The sequence below is a fragment of the Salvelinus namaycush genome, chromosome 16 (assembly GCF_016432855.1).
Source record: "Salvelinus namaycush isolate Seneca chromosome 16, SaNama_1.0, whole genome shotgun sequence".
In the NCBI taxonomy this organism is placed as follows: Eukaryota; Metazoa; Chordata; class Actinopteri; order Salmoniformes; family Salmonidae; genus Salvelinus; species Salvelinus namaycush.
In genome coordinates this window covers 47,681,189-47,704,342 of record NC_052322.1, presented here as the reverse complement: position 1 = coordinate 47,704,342, position 23,154 = coordinate 47,681,189, and the positions used below count along the sequence as shown (strand labels likewise).

At 44.8% G+C, this 23,154-nt stretch overlaps 1 protein-coding gene and 1 long non-coding RNA gene across 8 annotated transcripts in view; both read left to right on the top strand.

The window, feature by feature from the left end:
- The window catches only part of LOC120061525 (zinc finger protein 335-like), a 30,250-nt gene extending 11,140 nt beyond the window's left edge, over positions 1–19,110 (top strand). For 4 of the 7 annotated variants that reach the window (XM_039011434.1, XM_039011433.1, XM_039011430.1 and 1 more), the window contains exons 13-30: positions 144–256; positions 564–582; positions 3,561–3,680; positions 3,807–3,883; positions 4,125–4,285; positions 5,949–6,169; positions 6,349–6,448; positions 6,624–6,712; positions 6,867–6,953; positions 8,113–8,309; positions 8,544–8,670; positions 10,615–10,824; positions 11,289–11,431; positions 11,587–11,732; positions 11,913–12,421; positions 13,282–13,425; positions 13,620–13,725; positions 18,763–19,110. In XM_039011434.1, coding sequence (XP_038867362.1) covers positions 144–256; positions 564–582; positions 3,561–3,680; positions 3,807–3,883; positions 4,125–4,285; positions 5,949–6,169; positions 6,349–6,448; positions 6,624–6,712; positions 6,867–6,953; positions 8,113–8,309; positions 8,544–8,670; positions 10,615–10,824; positions 11,289–11,431; positions 11,587–11,732; positions 11,913–12,421; positions 13,282–13,425; positions 13,620–13,725; positions 18,763–18,890 — 2,697 coding nt within the window. In that variant the 3' untranslated portion in view covers positions 18,891–19,110. Of the gene's footprint in view, positions 1–143; positions 257–563; positions 583–3,560; positions 3,681–3,806; positions 3,884–4,124; positions 4,286–5,948; positions 6,170–6,348; positions 6,449–6,623; positions 6,713–6,866; positions 6,954–8,112; positions 8,310–8,543; positions 8,671–10,614; positions 10,825–11,288; positions 11,432–11,586; positions 11,733–11,912; positions 12,605–13,281; positions 13,426–13,619; positions 13,726–18,762 lie in introns of those variants that run through there. The other 3 variants (XM_039011432.1, XM_039011435.1, XM_039011436.1) reach the window with 3 other exon arrangements.
- Positions 19,111–20,954: 1,844 nt separating this feature from the next.
- LOC120061526 lies at positions 20,955–22,771 on the top strand. Its single transcript, XR_005478348.1, has 4 exons — positions 20,955–21,715; positions 21,847–21,956; positions 22,130–22,176; positions 22,433–22,771. It is a non-coding gene; the product is annotated as an uncharacterized LOC120061526 (long non-coding RNA).
- The last annotated feature ends 383 nt before the right edge of the window (positions 22,772–23,154 follow it).

Here is a 23,154-nt window from a genome sequence, read left to right as displayed (position 1 = left end):
TATTGCAAATGAATTACACTGCTTCTTTAATCATTGAATCAGTCTTCAGTTTTTTCTCTTGTATCTCAGGCCTGGTCTGTTCCTTGTACTGTCTGTAATAACCACAGTGGAATGGTGCCTGTTTTCTCTGTTGTGTTTAACAGGAGCACATGTTTAACCACCAGGGGAACAAGCCCTTTAAGTGTGAGGAGTGTGACTACAGCAGTGTGTATAAGAAGGACGTCATCAGACACTCTGCAATACACAACAAGGACAAGTATGTATACACACACACACACACACACACACACACACACACACACACACACACACACACACACACACACACACACACAGGACGTTATCATACACTCAGCAGTACGTAACCAGGGGCAGTGTGTTCTCTCCTGACACCATGTGTGTGACATTCACATGTGAGCATCATACAACTCACATCACCAGACCAAAATGGCACATTAACCTTTATTGTTTTTTTAAGCTGGAGATCGATCGAAGCTTAAAATCGATTTTAATTAATCAATCAAATCATTCGATCCAGTAACTTATTTTTCATCCTTTCACAGGAAAACAAAGTCTGAGTCTGTAAGTATTTTCACCTTTTTAAATCTATAAAATGTTGAGTTACTATAGTTGGCCACCCTAGATAGACTTTTTCTATCCAGGTCATCCCATTTAAAAACATGTTATAAACCTAGTGACATATCTTGTTTTCATGCCATAGCAGGTTTATGAAATCTGTATAAAGGTTTTAAACCCAGTATGATATCTTGTTTTTTATGCCATAGGAGTCGTATGGTCTGTCTGTACAAGCCAGATGTATTTGTACAGGTCTGTCTGACTCTCAGCAGGTATCTAAGGTGTTGTCGTTCCCGTGACCAGTGTGGTCTGTCTGACTCTCAGCAGGTATCTAAGGTGTTGTCGTTCCCGTGTCCAGTGTGGTCTGTCTGACTCTCAGCAGGTATCTAAGGTGTTGTCGTTCCCGTGTCCAGTGTGGTCTGACTGACTCTCAGCAGGTATCTAAGGTGTTGTCGTTCCCGTGTCCAGTGTGGTCTGTCTGACTCTCAGCAGGTATCTAAGGTGTTGTCGTTCCCGTGACCAGTGTGGTCTGTCTGACTCTCAGCAGGTATCAAAGGTGTTGTCATTCCCGTGTCCAGTGTGGTCTGTCTGACTCTCAGCAGGTATCTAAGGTGTTGTCGTTCCCGTGTCCAGTGTGGTCTGTCTGACTCTCAGCAGGTATCTAAGGTGTTGTCGTTCCTGTGTCCAGTGTGGTCTGTCTGACTCTCAGCAGGTATCTAAGGTGTTGTCGTTCCCGTGTCCAGTGTGGTCTGACTGACTCTCAGCAGGTATCTAAGGTGTTGTCGTTCCCGTGTCCAGTGTGGTCTGTCTGACTCTCAGCAGGTATCTAAGGTGTTGTCGTTCCCGTGTCCAGTGTGGTCTGTCTGACTCTCAGCAGGTATCTAAGGTGTTGTCGTTCCCGTGTCCAGTGTGGTCTGTCTGACTCTCAGCAGGTATCTAAGGTGTTGTCATTCCCGTGTCCAGTGTGGTCTGTCTGACTCTCAGCAGGTATCTAAGGTGTTGTCGTTCCCGTGTCCAGTGTGGTCTGTCTGACTCTCAGCAGGTATCTAAGGTGTTGTCGTTCCCGTGTCCAGTGTGGTCTGTCTGACTCTCAGCAGGTATCTAAGGTGTTGTCGTTCCCGTGTCCAGTGTGGTCTGACTGACTCTCAGCAGGTATCTAAGGTGTTGTCGTTCCCGTGTCCAGTGTGGTCTGTCTGACTCTCAGCAGGTATCTAAGGTGTTGTCGTTCCCGTGTCCAGTGTGGTCTGTCTGACTCTCAGCAGGTATCTAAGGTGTTGTCGTTCCAGTGTGGTCTGACTGACTCTCAGCAGGTATCTAAGGTGTTGTCATTCCCGTGTCCAGTGTGGTCTGTCTGACTCTCAGCAGGTATCTAAGGTGTTGTCATTCCCGTGACCAGTGTGGTCTGTCTGACTCTCAGCAGGTATCTAAGGTGTTGTCGTTCCTGTGTCCAGTGTGGTCTGTCTGACTCTCAGCAGGTATCTAAGGTGTTGTCATTCCCGTGTCCAGTGTGGTCTGTCTGACTCTCAGCAGGTATCTAAGGTGTTGTCGTTCCCGTGTCCAGTGTGGTCTGTCTGACTCTCAGCAGGTATCTAAGGTGTTGTCGTTCCCGTGTCCAGTGTGGTCTGTCTGACTCTCAGCAGGTATCTAAGGTGTTGTCGTTCCAGTGTGGTCTGTCTGACTCTCAGCAGGTATCAAAGGTGTTGTCGTTCCCGTGTCCAGTGTGGTCTGTCTGACTCTCAGCAGGTATCTAAGGTGTTGTCATTCCCGTGTCCAGTGTGGTCTGTCTGACTCTCAGCAGGTATCTAAGGTGTTGTCGTTCCCGTGTCCAGTGTGGTCTGTCTGACTCTCAGCAGGTATCTAAGGTGTTGTCGTTCCAGTGTGGTCTGTCTGACTCTCAGCAGGTATCTAAGGTGTTGTCGTTCCCGTGTCCAGTGTGGTCTGTCTGACTCTCAGCAGGTATCTAAGGTGTTGTCATTCCCGTGTCCAGTGTGGTCTGTCTGACTCTCAGCAGGTATCTAAGGTGTTGTCGTTCCCGTGTCCAGTGTGGTCTGTCTGACTCTCAGCAGGTATCTAAGGTGTTGTCGTTCCCGTGTCCAGTGTGGTCTGTCTGACTCTCAGCAGGTATCTAAGGTGTTGTCGTTCCCGTGTCCAGTGTGGTCTGTCTGACTCTCAACAGGTATCTAAGGTGTTGTCGTTCCAGTGTGGTCTGACTGACTCTCAGCAGGTATCTAAGGTGTTGTCGTTCCCGTGACCAGTGTGATCTGTCTGACTCTCAGCAGGTATCTAAGGTGTTGTCGTCCCCATGTCCAGTGTGGTCTGTCTGACTCTCAGCAGGTATCTAAGGTGTTGTCGTTCCCGTGTCCAGTGTGGTCTGTCTGACTCTCAGCAGGTATCTAAGGTGTTGTCGTTCCCGTGACCAGTGTGGTCTGTCTGACTCTCAGCAGGTATCTAAGGTGTTGTCGTCCCCGTGTCCAGTGTGGTCTGTCTGACTCTCAGCAGGTATCTAAGGTGTTGTCAGTCCCGTGACCAGTGTGGTCTGTCTGACTCTCAGCAGGTATCTAAGGTGTTGTCGTTCCCGTGTCCAGTGTGGTCTGTCTGACTCTCAACAGGTATCTAAGGTGTTGTCGTTCCAGTGTGGTCTGACTGACTCTCAGCAGGTATCTAAGGTGTTGTCGTTCCCGTGACCAGTGTGATCTGTCTGACTCTCAGCAGGTATCTAAGGTGTTGTCGTCCCCATGTCCAGTGTGGTCTGTCTGACTCTCAGCAGGTATCTAAGGTGTTGTCGTTCCCGTGTCCAGTGTGGTCTGTCTGACTCTCAGCAGGTATCTAAGGTGTTGTCGTTCCCGTGACCAGTGTGGTCTGTCTGACTCTCAGCAGGTATCTAAGGTGTTGTCGTCCCCGTGTCCAGTGTGGTCTGTCTGACTCTCAGCAGGTATCTAAGGTGTTGTCAGTCCCGTGACCAGTGTGGTCTGTCTGACTCTCAGCAGGTATCTAAGGTGTTGTCGTTCCCGTGTCCAGTGTGCCATAGAGTCTACCCCATGCAGAAGAGACTCACTCAGCACATGAAGACACACAGTGCTGAGAAACCACACATGTGTGACAAGGTAACACATCATCTGACCTTGATTAACAATTTCAATAATCCACTCAAATCAATCAGGGTTCTAGTTTTAATCTCCTGATTTTCTTTGACGTCTTTATAAATATCTGTTTGTGCTTTGACTTCCCAGTGTGGGAAGTCCTTCAAGAAGAGATATACGTTCAAGATGCATCTCCTGACACACATCCAGAGTGTTGACAACAGCAGGTCAGTACAGGATGTAGCGCCATTTTCATTGGGCCTCTTAGCAGAACACAGGGTCTCAGCAGAACACAAACATAGTCAGTCCTGTGAAACCAGGGTGGTGTTCATTACACACTGTAGCAAAACCAATTTGCACTGTGAAGTTCAGTTAGTACCTCCCTGTTTCAAAATGGTTTTCTCCTTACCATACACTACACAGTGTTAATATTCTGTAACCTGTCTAATGCATGCGTCTGTCTACCAGGTTCAAGTGTGAGTTCTGTGACTATGACTGTGACAACAAGAAGCTCCTGCTCAACCACCAGCTGTCCCACGCCAACGACCGGCCCTTTAAATGTGACTACTGTAAATACTCCACCTCTAAAGAGGACTTCCTGGTCTCTCACCTGGCCATCAAACACACAGGTGAGTTCTACACCTAATCCTGACTCTTAAAACCCTATCAGTCCCGAGACCCCAGGGGAAAAAAATAGTATTTTCTTTTATGACTTTCATTGATCTGCATGTCCAGCCTTTTATATTTAGCCTCACAATGAGGTGTTTTACCATGTTCAGGACAACCAGAGCTAGCTACCAAACAATTTGACATAAACAGTAGGGCTGACCCCAATTAGTCATCATTTTCATTTAGATTTGGATATAAATTTTGATTAACCACATAACAATGATTTTCAGGTACAAAGATGTTATTATAAATTAAATGAAACTGTTCCAGGAAAATGTGCATATGTAAACCATAAATGGCAAGATAAATGGTCATTCCACATGAGAAAGGTTGCAGACTCCTCATGTAGCCTATTACCGGCAACTTCAGGAGAGTAACGGCAGAATCTGCCAGTAGGAGCAGGAGGACAATCGGGTCAGGTTAAGTTATTTTTCTTCTGATTATCTTGCTCTCTGGCTCCCTCTTGAGTCATTTGTCTTATTTCATCAAACAGTGCGCTTAAAACGTCAGACAAGCTCAATGCATATATGGTTTATTTTCTTAACACATAGACATACCCTATGTATGGAAAAATACACGTTTTAAATTTCTACCAATCGGTTGGATCGAAAGAGCAGACTACTTTTGGTCGACCAAGTCATTTTTAGTCACGGACAGCCCTAATAAACAGTTGCATTCAAATGTCATTTATTTATTTTTTTAACGCTAAAGCAAAAACTAAATAAAAATGTATTTATAAATAAAAATGTATTTATATGAATGCTGTAAGTACAGAAATTGTTTGCTCAGTAGAAAATGAATCCAACTAGTCAGTGACAACTATGTGGAGTTTGTGACAGCAACTATGTGAGTTGATTATAGACACTATGTCCATGAGATTTCTTATGATCTTCTATGTAGAAGAACCCCTTACCGTCTAACAGCTCTGTAGCTTGTGAGCATCATGTGACATGTTACATGTGCGTGTTTGACTCTCAGCCATTTTTGTAAAAAGACATGTCGCCGGGGCCCCTTCGGGTTCCGCCCTTGGTCTCACTAACACCTCTCTAGCTCATCCCCCGTTTAATCACACAGATTAATGGTACCAACCGATGCGGAAGAAATAGACCAATCCTATGGTACAAGCCACACTGTTTAAAAGGGGTTAGAAGTCCAAATTGCACCGGCGTTGCAGTGGGACTCATTTGGGTTCAACCCAACCCTAACCCTTTTAAATGTGACTACTGTAAATACTCCACTTCTAAAGAGGACTTCCTGGTCTCTCACCTAGCCATCAAACACATACGTGAGTTACTGTAATGTCACTATGATCTTCTCCATCCCAATCAGTTTAGTTCACTAGCTATTACAAGGGTTCACCACTCAACCCCTGGAGACAAACACACCCTTGAGGGGTCGGTAGCACAAGGTCAGGCTCACTCTCCACCAGTCCCCGCTGGACCTGGGATTTGATCCAGCGACCCTTCGGCCAATGGCTCTCTTCTCTAACCTCTCTAGGCTATCTGCCGCCCCTATTCAGCTATTCAAGGTGTTGAATATCTAGAAGCAGAAGGATTTAGGATCACTGCTTTAGCATATTTACCCCAATGGGTAGATCGAATGTGCCCTCCTTTCACCCTCTAGGAGAAAAGCCGTTCTCCTGTGAGATGTGCCACTTCATGACGAAGCACCGTAAGAACCTGGGTCTGCACGTCCAGTGTCGCCACCCGGAGGCATTTGAGGAGTGGAGCGCTACGCACCCCGAGGAGCCCGTCAGGCGGAGGAGGAGACCCTTCTTCACCCAGCAACAGATAGAGGAACTCAAACAGCAACACGACGACACAGCGAGCCTACAGAATACTATAGTACGCCTGGGGAAGAGATATACTGTACTTTAAATATCTATATGCCTCTAAATATAGAGATGAACAGGAGTTTGTGGGCTTCAGAGGGTCTTCTAAAGGAAAAAGAGTAGAAGCTAGTAACTTGGAATGGAAAAGTTTTGGATAGGGAATGTTTGACTGTTTTTCCACCCATGTGTTAGGTAGCAGTGGATTCTGACACACTACAAGCCATGCAGACAATGCAGAACGCCTCAGTCTCCCAAGATGCAATGGGAAACACCACCATCACTTACGAACAGGGTCAGTTATTTTTCGTCTTCATTCCTCAATATTCTTCCTTCTTCTTCAGTGGCCAACTGCCCCACCAAGGACAGATAAACAGGCCTAAGATCTCTACCAAGCCCAATGGTAATGTTTTATAATGCATTGAGAAGCATGACACAATAATAACTAAAATCTCTCTCCATCTCCACAGCCGGGAATTCGAACCTGTCAGCCCAGAATGCTCTGGATCTGCTGTTGAATATGAGCAACGCCAGACAGTTGGTGGAAAACTCACTACAGGTACTGGCTGGTTCACACATTGGCTCATTGAGTAGACCTCTGCTGTTTTACCGACCTATGTAATGATTCCTACAGGTCTGCTACACAGTTCTGCATGATTGGGACAGACTAGGTTGTGTATTGGATGAGCAGTCTGTCTGTGTGTACTCCTCAGGTACAGATGTTGAAATCATCGGACTCTGAGGTTCTAAACGCAGGCTCCTGGACAGCGGTTACCTCAGCGACCGCGGGAGCACAAAAGGTTCATTTGATTTTCATTTATTTCAGGCTGGTGTAGCGTAATGTTTCTTTAAAGGAGAATTTTGGCTTATTTACAACCAGATCTCAATTTGTATGTAAATTGCATGTTATAGAAGGGTCCAGACACAATTTCGTACGCACACTAGGGGGTTAGTACTGTATATATGTGCTTTAGGAAGCGTCATTAGATCAGAATTTCTTAATCCTGGTCCCTGGTCCTGGGTAACCAAAGGGATGCAAGTTTTAGTTGTTGCCTTAGCCCTCACACACCTGATTGCAATCAAAGGCTTGGTGATGAGTTGATTATTTGAATCAAGTGTCTGAGTGGAAGGGCAAAAGTTTAAAAAAAAGTTGACCCCTTTGGGTCCCCAGGATTAATGGAGAAATATGTGTGTTTTTTTTTGTGGTTTTTTTGTGTGTTTTTTTAATTTATTTTTTTAATTTTATCCCATTTTCTCCCCAATTTTCGTGGTATCCAATCGCTAGTAATTACTATCTTGTCTCATCGCTACAACTCCCGTACGGGCTCGGGAGAGACGAAGGTCGAAAGCCATGCGTCCTCCGAAGCACAACCCAACCAAGCCGCACTGCTTCTTAACACAGCGCGCCTCCAACCCGGAAGCCAGCCGCACCAATGTGTCGGAGGAAACACCGTGTACCTGGCCCCCTTGGTTAGCGCGCACTGCGCCCGGCCCGCCACAGGAGTCGCTGGAGCGCGATGAGACAAGGATATCCCTACCGGCCAAACCCTCCCTAACCCGGACGACGCTATGCCAATTGTGTGTCGCCCCCACGGACCTCCCGGTCGCGGCCGGCTGCGACAGAGCCTGGGCGCGAACCCAGAGACTCTGGTGGCGCAGTTAGACCACTGCGCCACCCGGGAGGCCCGTGTTGTTGTTTTTTAACCAAATCTCTGTCTTTGTATTTGGCATGTTATAGGAAGGGTCCAGACACTTTTTCTTTTTTCTTTTGCGATTTCAATTGTTTTTGTATAAACTTACCCCCAGCCAGCGATTTAATTTCCTCATCCTTGTTGTGCGGTACGGGGGTCTCTGAAAAAACACCATACTGAGAGCTTTTCCTTAAAAGTACCCAAAAATTATTTTATAAATTTAAAAAAAAAAAGTATAGTCCTTTTAATTTCTGCTGTGGTCCTTTAGGTTGTGACGTTCCACATGTCTGAGAATGGGGAGACCCTGGTGCAAGAGGTCCAAGAGGTCTATGAGGCTGGGACCAATGAGAATGGAGAGATTACTCAGATAGCCATCCAGGCCTATGAGGGGGCAGAGGGCTTCAGTGTGGTGGAACAGATGGAACAGGCTACACAGGAGATAGAAAGCACTGGACCTGGATACAGGTACTGTAGAACCTGGCCTCACCTGGCCAACACGGCACTGGCCATTAGCTAATGAGCGCCATTCTGTCTGATCTATACAATTCGCATTCCTGATGATATTTTCCCATGATTTTTGAAGCGCTGAAATAAGTTTCTTCTCCCATTTCAAAAAAAAAAAAAGTATCAAACATTTTTGGAGATAAATCAACTTAGTTGACTTCTTCTTCACCGTGTTCCAATGTGTTGTGTTTTCAGTAGTGACGTGGGCAGTCCCCAGCCCATGGAGGAAGAGCAGGAGGGAACAACAACACTCAAAGAGAACAGAGACACCCAGTACTACCTGACCTCTGGTGTGGGGGATGGAGTTCTACAGCAGGTAGAGGTAAGCCAGCCACAGGAATACCACATTCTGTAGCAGGGGGTGTTAGAGAACAGTTTCTACAGGAATACCACATTCTGTAGCAGGGGGTGTTAGAGAACAGTTTCTACAGGAATACCACATACTGTAGCAGGGGGTGTTAGAGAACAGTTTCTACAGGAATACCACATACTGTAGCAGGGGGTGTTAGAGAACAGTTTCTACAGGAATACCACATGCTGTAGCAGGGGGTGTTTGAGAACAGTTTCTACAGGAATACCACATACTGTAGCAGGGGGTGTTAGAGAACAGTTTCTACAGGAATACCACATTCTGTAGCAGGGGGTGTTATAGAACAGTTTCTACAGGAATACCACATACTGTAGCAGGGGGTGTTATAGAACAGTTTCTACAGGAATACCACATTCTGTAGCAGGGGGTGTTATAGAACAGTTTCTACAGGAATACCACATACTGTAGCAGGGGGTGTTAGAGAACAGTTTCTACAGGAATACCACATTCTGTAGCAGGGGGTGTTATAGAACAGTTTCTACAGGAATACCACATTCTGTAGCAGGGGGTGTTATAGAACAGTTTCTACAGGAATACCACATACTGTAGCAGGGGGTGTTAGAGAACAGTTTCTACAGGAATACCACATTCTGTAGCAGGGGGTGTTATAGAACAGTTTCTACAGGAATACCACATTCTGTAGCGGGGGGTGTTAGAGAACAGTTTCTACAGGAATACCACATGCTGTAGCAGGGGGTGTTAGAGAACAGTTTCTACAGGAATACCACATACTCTTGCAGGGGGTGTTAGAGAACAGTTTCTACAGGAATACCGCATTCTGTAGCAGGGGGTGTTAGAGAACAGTTTCTACAGGAATACCACATTCTGTAGCAGGGGGTGTTATAGAACAGTTTCTACAGGAATACCACATACTGTAGCAGGGGGTGTTAGAGAACAGTTTCTACAGGAATACCACATTCTGTAGCAGGGGGTGTTAGAGAACAGTTTCTACAGGAATACCACATTCTGTAGCAGGGGGTGTTAGAGAACAGTTTCTACAGGAATACCACATTCTGTAGCAGGGGGTGTTAGAGAACAGTTTCTACAGGAATACCACATTCTGTAGCAGGGGGTGTTTGAGAACAGTTTCTACAGGAATACCACATACTGTAGCAGGGGGTGTTAGAGAACAGTTTCTACAGGAATACCACATTCTGTAGCAGGGGGTGTTAGAGAACAGTTTCTACAGGAATACCACATACTGTAGCAGGGGGTGTTAGAGAACAGTTTCTACAGGAATACCACATAATGTAGCAGGGGGTGTTATAGAACAGTTTCTACAGGAATACCACATACTGTAGCAGGGGGTGTTTGAGAACAGTTTCTACAGGAATACCACATTCTGTAGCAGGGGGTGTTAGAGAACAGTTTCTACAGGAATACCACATACTGTAGCAGGGGGTGTTTGAGAACAGTTTCTACAGGAATACCACATACTGTAGCAGGGGGTGTTAGAGAACAGTTTCTACAGGAATACCACATGCTGTAGCAGGGGGTGTTAGAGAACAGTTTCTACAGGAATACCACATACTGTAGCAGGGGGTGTTATAGAACAGTTTCTACAGGAATACCACATACTGTAGCAGGGGGTGTTAGAGAACAGTTTCTACAGGAATACCACATACTGTAGCAGGGGGTGTTATAGAACAGTTTCTACAGGAATACCACATTCTGTAGCAGGGGGTGTTATAGAACAGTTTCTACAGGAATACCACATACTGTAGCAGGGGGTGTTAGAGAACAGTTTCCACAGGAGTACAGTTCCTGTGTCTAAGATGATGTTAATTCTCTGAAACTCTCGGGAAACTCATCCCTGTTCTGTTGAACTGTAGATGTCTGAGAAGGTAATCTGCTGTCTCGTCCTCCATCTCTCTCTCTCTCTCTCCCTCTCTTCAGCTAAGCAGTGAGGTCCCCGGTTCCCCCTCCATGGTGGGATCCCCTCAGGACCAGAACCAGCTAAACCCAAAGAGGTTCTCCTGTCGTATCTGCTCCGAGTCGTTCCAGGGCCGCAGTGGCATGGAGAACCACAAGAGGGCCCATATCGACCCCTCCACCTTCAAGTGTCCCGACTGTGACTTCACTGCCTCCTCCTGGCCAGACGTCAAGGTGGGTCTTTTGTCATTTCTCAGCCAGGATGTAAATCTAAAAGAAATCTCTCCTTGATTCCTTGTGCCCTCTCTAGGGGAGGACTTTGGAAGAGTAGATAAGGACCCTCCCCTCAGATCTCTGTGCTTCTACACCTGCATTGCTTGCTGTTTGGGGTTTTAGGCTGGGTTTCTGTACAGCACTTTGTGACATTAGCTGATGTAAGAATGGCTTTATAAATACATTTGATTAATTGATTCTCCACCGTCTGACATTTTCAGAAGGTGGTGACGAGAGCACACCCATTAAATTGAGGAAAGAGTTTGAGATTAACCATTTTAATAAATATGAAGGGACAATTTTTTTGCCCCCCCCAAAAAAATGTTGGTCTTGAAAGGCAGCATTGACCCCTTGTAGTGAATTACAGTTCGTCTCTATCCAAAGCATGCTATCATTTGGTTATCAATGTACCATTCCTTTCCCAGACCCACATGGGCATGCATACCTACCTGCGGCCTCACAAGTGCCCCAGCTGCAGCTTTGCCTCCAAAAACAGGAAGGACCTGAGGAGACACATGATGACGCATACCAACGAGAAGCCCTTCACCTGCCAGATCTGTGGACAGAGGTAATTCAACCAATTAGGGCATCTTGAGGCCGTGAGAATAAACTTTGTTATGAAGTGTTGGGATGGTGACGCCAGCATAGAATGTTTTTTGTTGTTGTACAGAAAATGTTTTGAAAGCATCTTAGGTAACCATTCTGGTCTGTCCCACCTATCAGGTTTAATCGTAACGGCCACCTCAAGTTCCATATGGAGCGTCTCCACAGCCAGGACCCTCCGACAAGGAAGACCCATTCTGGAGGAGGCTCCCAGCAGCAGACCTTTATAGTCAGCAGTGATGAGGAGGCTCTCGCCGTGCTACAGTGTAAGGAACACACTCACACACACGTTTACACCAACTTGTAGGTCATTTCACTGGGTGAATAAATCACTGATGTCCTCTATTTCCATCCATACCATTTGGAGGACATTTTGTTTGAAATGTTAACACTTATGTTGTTATTGGCCATTGTCTGAGATGCTGTTGTTTCTCTCTTTGTTACAGCCCTGCAGGCAGGACAGACCATCAGTCCGGAGCAGATACAGAAGGCCCTGGGTCAGGACAACATTATAGTGTCCCAGGAACAGGGCCTGGATCAGGACCGCATTATATTGTCCCAAGAACAGGGCCTGGAAGACGAGGAGGAGGCCACGTACATCCAGCAGATCACCACAGTGGACGGACAGACGTTACAGTATATAACAGGAGATAACCAGGTGACGTTGCGGCACATGACAGGAGATAACCAGGCGACGTTACGGCACATGACAGGAGATAACCAGGTGACGTTACGGCACATGACAGGAGACAACCAGGTGACGTTGCGGCACATGACAGGAGACAACCAGGTGACGTTGCGGCACATGACAGGAGATAACCAGGTGACGTTGCGGCACATGACAGGAGATAACCAGGTGACGTTGCGGCACATGACAGGAGATAACCAGGTGACGTTGCGGCACATGACAGGAGATAACCAGGTGACGTTGCGGCACATGACAGGAGATAACCAGGTGACGTTGCGGCACACGGGGAGCCAGAGATGTATAGCTGCTTATAGACTTTTTATATGGATCCATATAGTTAAACAATGAAGATCTCATCCCCGTCCTCTACCCCATGTCAATCCCCCTCACACATTTCCAATTGGCAACATAAAGATTTAAAGATAAAAAAAATAAATAAAAAAAAAACTTTACTTTGACTATAAAGAAGCAGGACAGACAGTGAAGATATTGTGGTAATTCTCCTCCTTCACCCTCCAGGGTCTAATTCTCCTCCTTCACCCTCCCGGGGTCTAATTCTCCTCCTTCACCCTTCCGGGGTCTAATTCTCCTCCTTCACCCTCCCGGGGTCTAATTCTCCTCCTTCACCCTCCAGGGTCTAATTCTCCTCCTTCACCCTCCCGGGGTCTAATTCTCCTCCTTCACCCTTCCGGGGTCTAATTCTCCTCCTTCACCCTCCCGGGGTCTAATTCTCCTCCTTCACCCTCCCGGGGTCTAATTCTCCTCCTTCACCCTCCCGGGGTCTAATTCTCCTCCTTCACCCTCCCGGGGTCTAATTCTCCTCCTTCACTCTCCCGGGGTCTAAATCTCCTCCTTCACTCTCCCGGGGTCTAAATCTCCTCCTTCACCCTCCCGGGGTCTAAATCTCCTCCTTCACCCTCCCGGGGTCTAAATCTCCTCCTTCACCCTCCCGGGGTCTAATTCTCCTCCTTCACCCTCCCGGGGTCTAATTCTCCTCCTTCACCCTCCCGGGGTCTAATTCTCCTCCTTCACCCTCCCGGGGTCTAATTCTCCTCCTTCACCCTCCCGGGGTCTAATTCTCCTCCTTCACCCTCCCGGGGTCTAATTCTCCTCCTTCACCCTCCCAGGTCCAGTATGTCATCTCTCAGGATGGAGTCCAACACTTCCTACCCCAGGAGTACGTGGTGCTGGCAGACGGGAACCACATCCAGATGTCAGATGGACAGATCATCCAATATGAGAATGATGGGGCCTTCCTACAGGAGCAACAGGTGAGATGGAGGATCCCAAAAACACTCCCATCACAAAACAATCAAGCCCCAAAAGAATCACTTCTAGAATATTCAACCCCCAAAACAGTCAAACCAGAATACTGCTGTATTTTGGGATAAGGAATTTAAATGTTCCTTGTGACATAGAGTAAGATGGAAGGTTAAGTGTTTAACTTCCATGGTTCTCCTTTCAGATTTCCCTGAATCATGACGGCCAGATCCAGTATCTTCCCATCAGTTCAGAACAACAGATAGTCGGTCCTGAAGACTCGGAGGTTGCTGAACACTCTGCTGTCACCGGTATGATAACACACTGTCTGCTTCAGTCGAGGGCCTGGAGGGTAGGGCCTGGAGGGTAGGGCCTGGAGGGTAGGGCCTGGAGGGTAGGGCCTGGAGGGTAGGGCCTAGAGGGTAGGGCCTAGAGGGTAGGGCCTGGAGGGTAGGGCCTGGAGGGTAGGGCCTGGAGGGTAGGGCCTGGAGGGTAGGGCCTGGAGGACAGTAACATAAAGTATTCCCTGGTAGGTTCAGGAGGGTGTAGTAGTAACAGCAGCAGCAGATAGTCAGTCCTGAACACTTGGAAGATTGGAAGTTGCTGAACACTGCTGTGACTGGTATGTTAACCCACTTTCTGCTTCATACATTACAGCATTGTTTCCCAAAGCATTACTCTACTGTCTTCAACCATTCCACTTACACTATGTGATCTATGACAGTGGTAGGACACCTGATCAGAGGCAGTATGTGATCTATGACAGTGGTAGGACACCTGATCAGAGGCCGTATGTGATCTATGACAGTGGTTGAATACCTGGCTCACCTTATCAGTGGACTGCAGATGGAAATGAGCTGTTAGCTAATACGGTTTAATGTATCATTTCTCAGTTGTACTGAGACTTGTGTTTTTGTTGTACACTGAGTATACAAAACATTATGAACACCTGCTCTTTCCATGACATAGACTGACCAGGTGTATCCAGGTGAAAGCTATGATCCCTTATTGATGTCACTTGTTAAATCCACTTCAATCAGTGTAGATGAAGGGGAGGAGACAGGTTAAAGAAGGATTTTTAAGTCTTGAGACAATTGAAACATGGATTGTGTATGTGTGCTATTCAGAGGGTGAATGGGCAAGACAAAAGATTTAAGTGGCTTTGAATGGGGTATGGTAGTAGGTGACAGGCGTACCGGTTTAAGTGCGTCAAGAACTGCAATGCTGCTGGGTTTTTCACGCTCAACAGTTTCCTGTGTGTATCAAGAATGGTCCACCACCCAAAGGACATCCAGCTAACTTGACACAACTGTGGGAAGCATTGGAGTCAACATGGCATCCCTGTGGAACGCTTTCAACACCTTGTAAACAAATTTCAGGTCTGCTGAGCGCAAACTTGAACGGTGTGAAAATTCTGTGCAACTTCCAGTATGCGTTTACTGTGAACACTGAGGGTGTACCCGCTTTAAATTAGTAAAGTAGGCTACTGTGGCTATTTGATCATAATGTAGGCCTACCAGAGAGGCCTACCATCAAAAACAATGGAGAAAATGCATCCCATAACATTTTAACATGGAAATGGCTGTTCTATCATTCAGCCTACAGTAGCAGCCAATGTGTGGTGTTTAATGTAGGTCTACATTCCATGAAACTTTTGAAAAAAACATGCAGGACTTGACATTAACCTGTTGATCCACGTGTCCTTCAGACAAGGAGAAGGCTGAAAATGTTGCTGTTGTTTGACGTAAGAAACCACTTTACAAAATAAAATGCATTGTTATTCCCATAACATTATTACAGAGAATCAGACAAATTATGCTACCCTCTGCCTATTGGCTACTTAGCTTATTCAAACCTGGGAATTACCGGGAATATATGCATATTAATACCATTTATATGTAGATGCTTTTTGCATTGGATACATTTACCATATCATATGGAGACAGAAACATAAACCTTTTACCTTTTCATAAGTAGACTTAATTGCAAATGATTAAATCCTTCCAATAGAAATTTACGAATTTAACTTTAATTAAATGATTTGACACTTCACATGGGATGATTTCACTGAACAACAAAAGAAAGGGAATATTGAATGATCCCAATGATCCATTGCATCTCCCAAAAACGTTTTCAACACATCTGTAAAATGATAGTGTAGAAGCTAAAGCTTTGGTTGTCTTCCTCTCAGGCTTCCATGTCTTCTCCCTGGACCTCCTCAATGTCCACCTCTTGAATATCAGACACTGAGGCCGCATCTTCACTGTCATTTTCCAACCTTGTTGAGGATGGCTCGTTGTCAGGCTCAAAAAGCCCCAATTTTTCAACCCTTGTATTGGTCAGCCTGTTGCGTGCTTTGGTGTGTGTTCCCAAACATGGACCAGTTGCGCTCTGAGGCAGCTGATGTTGGTGGGATTTGGAGGATGATAGAGGCAACAGAGGAAAGAGCCTCAGATCCACAAAGTCCCTTTCACCAGGTGGCTGATGAGATATGTTGGCACGACTGCCATATTGCATCTCCATCCCAAGGCCCTTGCTTGGAAGTTTATTTCGCCAGACTGCCAAGAACCTTGCCCTGATCCAGGCCAATGTGGCGAGACACAGTAGTGATGACACCATAGGCCTTGTTGATCTCTGCACCAGACAGGATGCTTTTGCCAGCATACTTGGGGTTCAACATGTACGCTGCGGCGTGTATGGGCTTCAGGCAGAAGTCTTCACGCTTTTTGATGTATTTCAGAACTGCAGTTTCCTCTGCTTGGAGCAACAGTGAAGTGGGCAGGGCAGGACGGATTTCTTATCTTACATCTGCAAGCAGAGTCTGAACATCAGACAGGATGGCATTGTCTCCCTCAATCCGTGCAATGGCTACTGCTATAGACTTCAGGAGTTTCAGGCTGGTTACCACCCTCTCCCAAAATACATCATCCAGGAAGATCCTCTTGATGGGGCTGTCCATATTGGCAGACTGTGATTTGGCCATTTCTTGGAGAGACTCCTTCCCCTCCAGGAGACTGTCAAACATGATGACAACACCACCCCAATGGGTGTTGCTGGGCAGCTTCAATGTGGTGCTCTTATTCTTCTCACTTTGCTTGGTGAAGTAGATTGCTGCTATAACTTTATGACCCTTCACATACCTAACCATTTCCTTGGCTCTCTTGTAGAGTGTATCCATTGTTTTCAGTGCCATGATGTCCTTGAGAAGCAGATTCCATGCATGAGCAGCACAGCCAATGGGTGTGATGTGAGGATAGGACTCCTCCACTATAGACCAAGCAGGCTTCATGTTCACAGCATTGTCTGTCACTAGTGCAAATACCTTCTGTGGTCCAAGGTCAATGATGACTGCCTTCAGCTCATCTGCAATGTAGAGACCGGTGTCTCTGTTGTCCCTTGTGTCTGTGCTCTTGTAGAATACTGGTTGAGGGGTGGAGATGATGTCGTTAATTATTCCTTGCCCATGAACATTCGACCATCCATCAGAGATGATTGCAATACAGCCTGCTTTCTCTATGATTTGCTTGACCTTCACTTGAACTCTGTTGAACTCTGCATCCAGCAAATGAGTAGATGAAGCATCTCTGGTTGGAGGAGTGTATGCTGGGCGAAGAACATTCAGAAATCTCTTCCGATACACATTGCCTGTGAGCATCAGAGGTGAACCAGTTGCATACACAGCTCGAGCAAGACATTCATCAGCATTTCTCTGACTACGTTCCTCCATTGAGTCAAAAAAAACTTTTGATTCCAGGAGGGCCATGAGCTGTTGCTATCGATAAGGTGTCTGATTCATCATTTTCACCTCGAATAAAAGTAGAGGGACTTTTGTCAGAGGTTGCTTGTTGTGAGCATTGAGGGAACTTTATGCACTTGGCCAGATGATTCTGCATCTTTGTTGCATTCTTCACATATGATTTGGCACAGTATTTTCAAAAGTACACAGCTTTTCCTTCTATGTTAGCTGCAGTGAAATGTCTCTACACATCAGATAATGCCCGTGGCATTTTATTGTAAAGATTAGGAAAAAATGAATGAGTAAAAAAAAAAATATATACAATTCCATGTACAGATAAATAGTTAAGCAGTTAGATTAAACAACTCCTTTGTAAGATAAATGTTTTAAAATGAAACATGTATGGAAACAGGTGAATTAATACTCCTCAGTTACCAGGCTCAATCAAGCTAAAACCCACATGGTAGCAAAAACTAACTAGCAGCATTTGTTACGTTAGAAATTATTTAAACACACTTTGCTGTAGGCTACTATTTACCAGTTAACAAAAAATCATGTATGTCATATAAAATATATTCACCCCAAACAGTATTGTAATCAAGACTTACCAGAAAGCACGTAGTCCTTGGCTCAGACAGTGTAGTAGTGTGGGTTCAATAGCATCTCATTAGTGTACAAGATCTTGAGAATCAGCTGTACATGTGATGGAAGAGTGCACTGTGCATGCAGAGGGTTGCAATTCCATTGAATTGGGGATAGTTTAACCAAAATATGCCACAAGACCTAGAATTGCCTTATGTGTATCCCACAAAAAGGTTCACCGTTATAAGCTAACTTTTTATGATGAATTTAAGCAAAATTCCCCAAATTCCCAGGCTTAACGTCCCATAGAAAATTTCCAGAGATTTACCGGAAAGTTTCCGACCCTTTGCAACCTTAGTTCTGCCACAACAAAATCTCTTGCAGACTAATAAGTCTTGCATAGTTTTTTTGTTTGTTTTGGTATGTTGCATTGAAAGAGACTTAATATTTGCGTTGATTCGATCACAATTCCCACAGTAAAGGGAAACGTTGATAGTGTTAACGAAGGGAGAAAACTCTAGAAAGTTGAGTGTTCAATCTCGTGTTTCTCTGCGCAGGCTGATATTTCTTCTGCGCTGCAGTCCCGGCGGGAGCTGCGTGAGCGCGCAGCTTAGAGGGAACGTTGCTTGTAAATGTCCATTTCCCCCAAGGAAACAAGGCTGTTCTGAGGGCGAAAAGGGGGTGCAACTCAAATATTAGGAAGGTGTTCCTAATGTTATGTACACTCGCTGTACATCGTTCAAATTAACATTAATAAATAAATCAAGGACTAGATAAGGGGTGGGCAACTCCAGTCCTCGGGGCCTGATTGGTGTCACACTTTTTCTCCATCCCTATCAAACACAGCTGATGAATCAAACTGCATTCTAAACTGAAGATCGCGATTAGGTGATTATTGGAGTCAGGTGTGTTTGCTGGGGCTGGGGGCAAAACTGTGACACCAATCAGGTCCCCGAGGACTGGAGTTGTCCACTCCTGGACTAGATAGATGATAAGTTGAATCAGTACTTACTCTCTATCTGTGTTCTAGTCATAGCAGATGCCGCAACGCAGCAGACGCAGACAGTCTACGCTGAGGCCACACAAGAACAGCTGGAGCTGCTACAACAGCAGGGCATCCAGTATGATGTAGTCACCTTCACCGACGAGCAGAGATGACGTCATCGCCTTCAGATGGGATGGGGACCTGCTTTAAAGGACAGAGAGACAGGCCTGCAGTGCAGGACCCAGTGTGATGGAACCACTATGAGCTGACAGAGGGGCCAATGACATACATAGTTTTTTATTTTTATTGATTTAACCTTTATTTAACTAGACAGGTCAGTTAAGAACAAATTCTTATTTACAATGATGGCCTAGAAATAGTGGGTTAACTGTCTTGTTCAGGGGCAGAACGACCGATTTTTACCTTGTCAGCTTGTGGATTTGATCTAGCAACCTTTCGGTTACTGGCCCAACGCTCTAACAACTAGGCTACCTGCCGCCCCCTAGTAGCCCTCGTTTAAGAAGTTCAGCCAAAGCAAGGCTCTGCAACACATTTCCCAAACTACAAGTCATCTTGTATCCCAAACAACTACATTACATGATCAGGATTAGCAAATCTGGGCAGCGCCTTGCTCAAGCTGATCCCCTCGAACACGGGTGCTCTACTATTAATGCCCATGATGTTTGGGATGAGATGTTCGACGAGCAGGGTGTCCACATACTTTTTGTCATGTGGTGTATCTTCAGATTATCTAAGTTGATAGGGACAGTAATAGAGAGGATTTTAGTGGCTGCTAGCTATCACTCATCTTTTCAGTGTTCAAATAGATAAACTCTCACTGTTAAATACATGTACAAAAATCTTCTTTAAATTCTAAAATGTTGCTTCTAAGTTGATCATAGGGGCTGCTGTACATTTTAAGGAACAAAGTTACACGAGAGGTTGGTTGATCTAGTGTGGATCCCAAATGACACCCTATTCCCCACATAGGGCACTACTTTTGACCAGAGCCCTGGTCAAAAGTAGTGCCCTAAATCAGTAATAGGTTGCCATATGGTACGTAACCCCACTGTAATTATTTAAAAGGATCTTTCTGCGTGTGCCTCAATACCCGCTTTGACTTGCAAGACGAAGAAGAAGATGGAATTAAATGGCTGATTTTATATTTAAGCAATATGTCCCGAGGAGGTGTGGTATATGGCCAATATAACACGACTAAGGGCTGTTCTTAGGTACCACACGCTAAGCCGTGGTATATTGGCCGTATATCACAAACCCCTGAGGTGCATTATTGCTAACATAAATTGGTTACCAATGTAATTAGAGCAGTAAAAATACATGTTTTGTCATACCCGTGGTATACGGTCTGATATACCACGGCTGTCAGCCAGTCAGAATTCAGGGGGCTCGACCCACCCAGTTTATAATTCAGAATAGAGCGCAGCATCCAATCGACGTTTCAGTTTTGAATAGTAAAAGACTGTGTGAAGGCTATGCCTATGGAGGATCGGATGACTGACTGTGTGACTACAGGATTGATTGTGATTCGTGGATAAAGAGTGGTTAATCATTTTGGTAATTTGTACATATATTTTTGCATATAAAGCATTTTGTTCCCATGATCAAGGACATGCTTGAATGAAAATGTCTGAATAACTAAAAGCTGATACCAAATAAATCAATGCTATATTGTGTAAGATCTTTCACTTCCCTTTTTTGTGATTGTGTTTTTATTTTGGCCAGATAATTTGTTTTTCTATGACCAAAACAGAGGTATTGTGATACTACTTGGAACCATGATGGCCGAGCTGGTACCGTGACAACCTGTCATCTTCATACTCTAAGCCAATAATGAGCGTGTTCTAAAACTTGTCAAATCTAATTTTATTTGTCACATACGCTTTGGTTAGCGGATGTGTAGCGAAATGCTTGTAATTGCAAGTTAGAGAGATCACCTCCCCCAAATGAAGGAAGTTAATCACAAGGCTGGTGTCAGAACAGTGCTGTCCAACCGCTATCAACTTCTGGTCCTTTTTTGGGGGGGGTTGGTGAATAAGATGTATGGGGACAGCTGCCCCGCCTCAGTGAGTATTTCACTGAAGATGAAAATGATTATCTTTCTCTTGCTTCTTCTATTAGGTGAGATTTTATCTAGGTTTGTCTCATTTGAGATAAAATCTCTTGCTAAACTTTTTTTTTTTTTTTTTTGTGCCATATTTGGTCATTTCTAAGTGTTTTGTGTTCGCTTGTTTGTTTGCCAGATGACCCTGAGATAGAAGCACAACAATGGACAGAGGTGAATGGACAGGTATACGGACACGTTCTGCTGAGATTTATCTTTCCTCCCTTCTACAATGGTTATGAGAAGTTATGTTCTAAACTATATCCGGGGCCATTTCCTGTTGTGAATACCAGAGGATATGTCAACCACTTCTACAAGGGAAGAATATCGAGAACGGAATACAACGGTGAGATGTACGTTATGATATGGAACTTAAAACCTGTGGACGCTGGCGACTACAGGTGTGTTGTCAGCAGTGTGAATCATATCTACTCTGACTTTCACCTCCACATTGGTAAGAACCCTCGTAAATGAATCAAACCATCTTTTAAATGAAGTAAAGAACTATTTTGTTCTATTCTAGTAACTGCTATTAGAAACTGGAATTTCATACTGTAGGTAAACCAATGTGTTGAGGCCAAGGAAATCTGTAAGCATTGTACAGTAGCAGGAAGATTACATGTATTTATTTTATTTAACCTTTATTTAACTAGGCAAGTCAGTTTAAGAACAAATTCTTATTTACAATGACGGCCTACGCTAAGTCAACTTGTAAAAGAACAGATCGCTGTGTTGAAATGAGTGCTTATTCGGTCTCTGTTTAGATAGTGGTCGACGTAGCGGTCTTGTACCCCCTCGACCTCGTGTCAGAACAACCATCAGACCCTCCATCTCATCATCATCCTCCTCAGACACCTCTGGGCCTGTTTTCCCCAGGTGCAATCTCACACACACAAATGCTGGTTAATTATTCCTTCTAGTTGATAATGTTATAGTTGATAATAGTTGTGGGAGTGGTGTAATGCCTATGTCAATATTTAGTAATCTTTGTCCTATTCACCTGTTAGTGTTTCCTGGAGTGTTGGTATACCACTGGCTGCAGGTCTCTGCATCACGATGGGGATCATTATCTGTTCAATCATAGTTGCTGTGGTTCATCGCAAAGTCAGGGCAAAAAGTAAGAGGACGCGCTTTCAGTTACAGCTTTCAGTGTTTCATTACATGAATTGCTGTTCATGTTAAATCGTCTATTAAATACGTAGGCTACGACCTTTAGCCAGTAGACGTTCAGTGATTTTTGACATTGTTGCACTGTGTCTGTTCTTTAAGTTGATGTCATTTTCTTCACAGAGAAATGTGGAGCAACGTCCAGTGACTCAGCAGCCCACATCGTCTCAGTAAGTGCTAAACTTGGACGTTGTCTTCGTGACTCAGTGTCAAATGTCCTGTTTTGTCTCAGAAACGACAACAAAGAGTAATACTAGTGTTTGCGCTTGACGTCCCCATGATGTCTGTTGATATGTCACCTGCAGTGGGCCCCGTAATAAACAGTTTATAAACAACTTATACATATGTATAAATACAAATTATAAAAGTTATATACCTTAATATAAAGTGTTACCAAATAATATTTAATATGTATGTCTCCTGCAGCATGTCCCTCAAGAGGAGAGCAGTATTGTCTACACCACAGTGAACTTCAAACCTCATGAGAACCATACCACAGAGCTGTATGCTAACCTACAGACACTCAGCAGCCCCAGAGGTCATGACCCTGACACACACAGAGAGCCTGCTGGGACGGTGGTGTACTCCACACTGGCTAGCAACCAATGCTGAACCGGATTGTTACGTATCTGTATCTTTCTTAGCCTGGTGGTCACAGATCTGTTTGTGCTGTCTTGATATGCTATCATGACCAGGCTATCTGTATAATCCTTAGTTGCTACATATTTAACATTTTTTATTAATTTTATTAACTTATAAATGCCTCATGAGCTTAGTTCATCTGTCGTACCCCCATCAGAACCCAAAATATAAGCTTGTTTTACTCCAATGTTTGTAAACAAAGTAAATGTAAACAAACACATTATAGCCTCAACACATGGTTAAAACTATAGTGTTGATATCATGGATGGTCAGTCCTTTTATCCATAGCTCTGTCTAGGAATTAGACAGGCCCATCCTTCTGCTTTTTACCAAAACAGCGGCGGGGTGCCACTTTGTTTCAACTGCGGATTCTAGCTTTAAGATGATTGATTTATGTCTATATCCTTTTGACTTATGAACTATACGAATAAAATAACTCAACTGCACCAGGATTTACCATGACTGTCTTTCAACAAGCTGGCTCTATTGACAGGCTGAGAGACACT